Raw genomic sequence first — 7,500 nt, 5'->3', positions numbered from 1 at the left:
ACATTTCCTTTCAGAAGATCCAAATGTTTGTCTGATTCTACGCGGGGGGCTCATGTAACTAAGTCTATTTTTAGTAATAGTGCAAGCGCTATTACAGTAGCAGCCATTATGGCTACAATAGCTGGTTGATCTTTGGTTGTGAGCCAGATAAAAAGTCTAAAAACAATTCCTGAAGTTGGCCACATCCATAATGATTTGTGCACTCAATACTGCTTTATGAACAGAAAATAAAGAGGTAGGTTAATTAGGATTGACTTGCATTGATGTCATCTGATGAGACTTTGGATGATGATTAAAAAAGGGAATTGTCCAAAGAGCTACTGTAATAGACCTCTTCAAGGTTTTTTTGGTCACTTTGTAGGGGGTGCAAAAACACTGGGGCGAGTGCTCAGCCAAGCATTAAAAGAAAATGGGGGACTATGTGATCAATTCGACGGTTGTCCTACCTTTGTCCTTAAAAGCCTGCTTTGAGAACAGAGGTAATGAAAATAACAAGTACATGTAAACAGTCTTTACTTGTTGGCTAAACCCCAGGTGGTTGGGGGGGGGATGGGTGGACTCCCATGGGGCATGGCTCAAGCTTTTTGTTACCCCTAAAGGAGACCAATCTGGGCGTGGCTTAAGCAAATTTTGACCCCTAAAAACAAGTTAAAAAGAAATTTTGACATCTGTTTCTCTTCGCATAATTCTGTGTTTCTTCGTGGAACCCTAAACGAGACTTTGGTAGCTTAAAATATTGCCGCTTTGCCTGGAACACCCTTCGAATAACCAATAGCCTGGAACACCATTCGAATAACCAATCGAATCAATTTCCACACATTCTAGGAAAAATCATGTGGTATTGAACACGATTGTCAACGATAAATCACAGATGCTCCTTTCCGAATTTTTTTTGCGGAGAGTGGGAGGCTGTACACAGGCTACAAAAGTTCAAATGCCCGGGGTTTGCCCGGGAAGGGGGATGTTGAAGTTTCGAGTTGACTAGCGCATGTCCTTTTGGATGAATACACTGTACATTTGCTCGTTTATTCACCAGTTCCACCGTACGAAATGTGCGTTTGATCAATTTTGTGTCATGAAGAAATGTTTGTTGATCACTTAGCCACCCTGAAAAATACAGCTTGCACATGATCTGTTTGACGATAAAAATGTTTGATCGTTTAGACTGGGCTTTAGCATTGGCCAGTGAAGTCCTAATTTTGATTTTTTGAGCAATAGTTAACTACCGAGTGAGTAAGTGGTTTTTCTTCTAGCCTTTATTGAATTAATAGAAAATGACATGTATATCACATTTCTTATCAGCTTTCACTCTGATTGTTCCAAAGCTTGTAAACGATTACTTCAATTGGCTGTCTGTCATGCAAACTTTTGATAATAGTGAATGAGCCAGGGGGGCTGTGGGTACCTCCTGGGGGGACAAAGGCTAACACCTTTTTTTGAAAAGTACATTAACTGTAGTTTTCAATAATATGTGATACTGATAGCAATCTGTAACTCACAGCCGTTTCAAGATTTTAAGGGGGCAGGGGTTGGGAGTAAAATTTGCTTTTTTTTTTGCTAAAATTAATTATTTTTAGAAAAGCATCAGTTCTTCTGTTCTGAAACTTCTGGATGTAATCAAAAACATTTCCTGCAGTTATATTTTACAATAGTTTTCCTGGAGCATGCACTAGTGCCAGCACTCGCTGACCATGTGACAGCGTTGATTGGTGATATGGGAGGAACCATACCATGCAAGAGTAAGTTGACAGTCTCTTTGAGTCTTGATTCTTGACTCGATCATCAATCCTCGATTTTCATGAGGATCGAGGGATGAGAATCGAGGAACAACGATTACGAATCAAGTTGAGAATCTAAATGTAGTCGAAGAAATTGAGAAGCTAATGAGGTTGTTGATTGACTGATTCCTCGATAGACTATTACATGTAAATAGCACCAAACGCAACTGAGAATACGAATGAAAGATATAAAACCTGCCAAAGTTTGTCTGAGAATGTTGTTTGGGAGTAACGCAGAAAACCAAGCGACTTAAGTCCTCTTTTGAATCCAGTTTCTGTAATTGGGTAAAAATCACAATGAACGACATGAATAATTATAATTATTCTTTGCCTGTATGATCGAAGTGTACTCGACGATCACATGGAATGAAAACAGTCTGACACTATCATGGTGGTATTTTAAGTTTTTCGAGAGAGAAAAGTGTTTCAAAATGCCACGAGTCCATCACAGGAACATTGGAATCCACAAATTTATGATCAGATGTGATCACTGCGCACGAGGGAATTTGCGATAAATTTAGTTCAGATGCTCTTTACTTCGGAAGAATTAGCTGGATGTAACTGTTCGGGTAAGAAAGGAAAGATGCCTCTAGACAATGTAAAACTACAAAGAGTTAAAAAGTGCATTTTAAAGCTGTACTCAAGACAGGCATCACAGACAGTCACAGAGGGACACAAAACATGTGTTATCCCTATTGATGGATGCAATTATACATGTACCTTTGGCGCTGCAAAAGGAGTACAGAAGAGTGACTGTGCTGTTGACCACCAGGTGTAGATTTATTTCAATTCTAGGGTGTTTTTGATGTTAGCAATTTTAAGTTTTTTACCTTGTCAATCTACCTTCCTACATGTATCTTGAAACCGTCACAGGAACATGTGTCATGCGTCATGGGGAACATTGGAATCCACAAATGACCAGCTCCCAACATCAGTGGCTTCATAGCTCAGTTGGCTAGAGCGCCGCATCGGTATTGCGAGGTCACGGGTTCAAACCCTGTTGAAGTCCTGGATTTTTCAGGCTTTTTCATGCAATTGCAAAACTTGCGTTCATAGCTGCGAGGATCATAGCTTCAATTGACAATATAAAGCCATTGAGTAGTTATGAAAATAAAAGTTGGATACTTTAATGATAAAACTTTTGATTTGCCATGTCATGTCCTGCTTTCCGAGGCGTGAGCAATTGAGAATGAGAGCATACTGAAACGGCTCAAGTTTTCTCAAGTCATCCAACTCCCTTTTTTTGCAATCCCAATACTACTCCGTACATGTACATATATATCCTCTGAAGTATTAAAGATAAATTAATTTCTCTACAGAAATCAACACCAAGGAGTGAAACCACTTATTTCGATGCTTCTCACTTTTCTTCGATAAGCTGTGTAAGATTTGGTAGCGTTACCAGTAATCGGATTCCTACTTTATACACAAAGGGTAGTGGGATCACAAGGGGGCAAACATTGCAAATTGCTGTGAGAAAATGTATGGCAGAAACTTATTCAACATCCAAAAAACGATTTGGGAGAGAGATAAACGCTTTTTTCAACACAGGCTTATCACTTTTTCCTTGGAAAACCGTGAAATACTGTATGAGATAAAATTTGCTGATTACCTTTCTTGCTTGAGTACGGTTTATTGTGAAAATGGTCTCAAAATATTATAAAAATAGTGCCTTTTTTAATCCATTGCCCGACTGTTTTTCAATGTGCCTCGACAGTGACAAGACAATTTGGCCTTATGTTATAAACACGTAATCGCAATGAATTCTCATAAAATTAGGGGGAAATTTCACTAGCTTGTGTTTTCAGAAGTTTGTTAAAGCACCTAAAGGTACATGTAATTTAGTATTGAATTTCATCCTTTCTTGGTGCATTGCCGTATTTTGCCAATTCTTGTTCCAAGCCAAGCTGGCATGTTTCAGTGAAATATATCAAAATGTGAATGATCTCGTTATCAGAGACAAAGTGGAATAAAGTACATCAGTAAAATTCTTTTTTTGACCTTGAACTAACAAAGTTTTTTGATGGTTTCTAATTTTAGCGTGATTCCTATTCGCTGGCTATTGACAGTTGACTCTGAAATGGCTTTTTCTCTTTTCAATTTGCTCACTGAGGGTGTCCTTGTTTTCTTTTGAAACTCATGCGGTTCAAGAAAAATTCATTGCCAAACTAGGGAATTCCAAAGTAAATGTCACTCGATAAACTGATAATGCACTCATCGCTTCATGATTCATGCGATATCGGTTTTTAGCATGAAATTTACCAAGGAATTCACTAGTTAGGCAATGAATTTTTCTATAGAAGAAAGCAAAGAAAATGATTTAATTAAGCAGCAACCAGAAACACCAAAATGTGGACAATTTGAAACCTTTTTATTTTCACTAACCCTACAGGCAGTAAGAATAAATGACCAGGGAGCTCCGCTTTTAGGCTTTGCTAAATCTACATATTATAATTTTTATTTTGGTTCACATATCTTATCTTTATGGCCTGAATGATATTTTATGTTACTTATAATACATGTAGGCCCAAATGTTCAGTACAGTCGAAAAATAATGCACGCCCAAGACGTGGCGCAAGAACTGTGACGCGAGCGGTCAAAAGAAGTCAAATTGCGGTTTATCCACAAGAAGTTCCAAATGCAAGAACTTCAAAATCCTATCCGCAAGAAGCTGCAAGAAGTCATGAGTCTAATCGTAAACCGCAAATAGCCTGGGCTGTACTGTACTATGATTCAAGGTTTAACCCCCACAAAGTTGTGAAAAAACTATAAAAAGAACTTCTCGAGACTGGAAATAATACCGGAGGTATTAGTTACATTGTACATGTACAGTACATGCTTTCAGGGTCAGAATGCACAAACATTATTTACTTACTGGAAATTCTGCACCATTTTCAGCCAAAGCTGCTCTGAACTTGTCCAGTGTGGGGTTTTTCTCACTAAGCATTATTATGAACTCCGCTACAATTAAAACAAAAATAACAAGGCAAAATAGTTAAATCCAACACCAGAAACTGCTGTCATAAAAAAAAAACGTTTGAAACCAACCTAATTCTTACATTTGCAAGCCATGGCAAAGATGAACATGTTTTTGGTTCGATTTGTTTTCAAATGTGGGATGGCAAAAGGGCGATGGTTTCTCAGATTATATTTGGGTTCATTCCTAGGAGGCAGCAAGCTATTTAATGATTTTGTGACCAGTATCAGAGCAAATCTGGTCGAATAACTTACTGCACAAAAGACTGTGGTGTTCGGTAATAGGCGTCATGCCCAACAAGCCGCAAGCACTTGTGTAGCCCATGCCGGGCAAAATTATCGATAACGCCCTTTTCTCAAAACGCACGAGCTCATTCTTCAAGTACTGCGGCAGGGCGTTAGAGAAAACGGGCACAGCATAGTCTACCCCGGAATGAACACAAGCTTTATAGAAAAGAACTCGATCTGAGGGGGGCACTCGCACTCTTTTAAGTTGAACCAGGAGATACAATTTCTTAATGATCTCATTTACATGCGCGTTCCATGTCAGATTGTCACTGATAGATAACCCTAACAATTTGGCGTTCTTAACAACCTCAAGCTCTTTGCCCTCAATAGTTATGGCGTCAAAGCACTCAGGATCGCAAGCAAAAGAAATACGCATCTCTTTGCACTTGTCAGGATAAAGGACAACTCTGTTTGCATGAGACCACTCAATAATCTGATCGGTCATGCCCTGAGCGTTACTAAAATTTCCCTTTTCGATTTGCTTCGAGGCCGTGGTGTCGTCCACAAATTTTCATAAATATGGAGAACTTGTGTCCAAATTGTTGATGAAAAGAATAAACAACCACGGGCCCATTTTGGTACCCTGTGGTACCACAGAGGGGACTGGACCCCACTCAGAGTAGCAACCCTTTGCTAACTTGATTCGCTGGGATCTATCTGAGAGGAAATCGATAATCCAGTTAAGAACACTACGGGGCATGAATAACCCTTCTAATTTATCAATCAAAATACCGTGGTCAAACAAATCAAAAGCTTTGCGATTCTTACTGTTGCACCATTCCCATATGTCCCTAGAGCCCAAGCATGCATCATGCTAATAAGAGCCATGGAGGTGGAGGACTTTGGAATCACCCCATACTGACTTCCACCTATGACGTCGAGAACAGCTGATTTGACAAAGTCCTCCACCACGAACTCCTCAGCCACCTTAGAAACACAAGGTGTCAGTGACACCGGTCTCAAGTCCTTTTTCAGTTCAAGTACGGGTTTCTTCTTTGGAAGGGGAGGAACATCAGCCATTTTCCAGATGGTTGGCAGACGCTGCTCGAGACATGACACATTGAGGATTTGCGCAATGGGGGAGGCCAGGATATCCGCGTACTCCTGAAGTAGCCAGTTCGGCACATTGTCAGGGCCGGACGCCTTTCGCGTGTGGAGTTTAGATAGCACCTTCAGCACGCGTTCCTCAGTAACACATAAGAATTCGGGCTCATCCTCAAGGAGAAAGCGCGTGAGCGGCTCTTGCAACCCGTACTGATCCAAGGGCTCAAGAAAAGCGGCATTGATGACGTTAGCCTGCTCTGGCTTAGAGAGATCAGAGAACTGGTCAACATTGATTTGACTTATCAAGTCCCCACCCTTCGTCTTTGCGCTGCTAAGCCGTTTCACCTCATCCCACCACTTCCTGGGGTTCTCTCCCTTCAGCTGTTGTACTTTCGATTTGTAATACCGGCCTTGGCACGCTTTCCTCTCCCTGTTAACGACATTTCTGAAGTGTCTAAAAAGGACTGAGTCAGGGCCATGAGTGTTAAGGGCCTTTTGTCTCTTGAGGATGAGTGACTTCAATTTCCGAGTCATCCAGGGGGGGTCAGCTGTACAGACGCGGTACTCCTTCTCTGGCATTAGGATGTCTAGACCAGTACAGACTACCTCGAAAAATGTATTCCACATCTCCTTGCAACTTGTCAGGGGGGCAAAAAGTAACTGCCAGTCAAAGAGATTTAGATACCTCCACATTGCGGCCTTGGAGCTGGCGCGCAGGTCCCGCTTTGTGATGGTTTTCTTGGAGTTATTGTTACGCTTTCCATGCAATGCGCTTGCCATCACCGTACTGTGGTCGGACAGGCCAAATGGTGGAAAGGCCTGAGGCACAGAGTAATGCTCATGCATATTCGTCGGTATCAAATCGAGGGTGGCGTCGTTATGAGTTGGTACTTTCACGATTTGTTTAATGCGAAAATGCCCCAAAAGACCACTAATATCCAAACGGTTAAAGTCCCCAGTTACAAGGATGCCACAGTTTGGATACTCAGACTCAACCAGAGACAGAGACTGGAACACAGGGTTTAACTTCAGTGAACTTTGGTATTGAAAAGCTGTCAGATGCTCAGAGGGCCCGCTTAAACTTGTGGTGAAAAGAAGTTGTAACGGAACTTGAAAATTATCAACATGTCAGCCCAGAAGCCAATGTTTCTCGCTTCTCTTTAATAATATTTGTTATTCTTGAGAGACCGGAATGCTGTAGTAAATACCACACAATTCAGTGCCTTCTGATGTTCTGTAACACGTACCACAGGCAACCGAGTGTAAGCTTCACGGAAGCATCTCGTTTATTATTGGATATTATTATATGGCTATGTCTCACGAGGACTGGGAACTACAAAATTCACGAATTTGATTGGCTAAAATCGATATTGACCGCGGTCTAGATTTTCCCATCTAGACCGGCATCTAGACC

General features: G+C 41.0%; 1 protein-coding gene across 1 annotated transcript in view; it reads right to left on the bottom strand.

Annotated features, from left to right (window-relative positions):
* The window catches only part of LOC138012425 (ATP-dependent RNA helicase DHX8-like), a 220,691-nt gene that overhangs the window by 212,301 nt on the left and 890 nt on the right, over positions 1–7,500 (bottom strand). Inside the window, exon 2 of the mRNA XM_068859193.1 lies at positions 4,654–4,739. Coding sequence (XP_068715294.1) covers positions 4,654–4,739 — 86 coding nt within the window. The remainder of the gene's footprint in view (positions 1–4,653; positions 4,740–7,500) is intronic.

The sequence above is a fragment of the Montipora foliosa genome, chromosome 8, assembly GCF_036669935.1.
Source record: "Montipora foliosa isolate CH-2021 chromosome 8, ASM3666993v2, whole genome shotgun sequence".
NCBI lineage: Eukaryota > Metazoa > Cnidaria > Anthozoa > Scleractinia > Acroporidae > Montipora > Montipora foliosa.
Note: the sequence above shows the minus strand (reverse complement) of the source record. Positions and strands in the feature narration are given on the sequence as shown.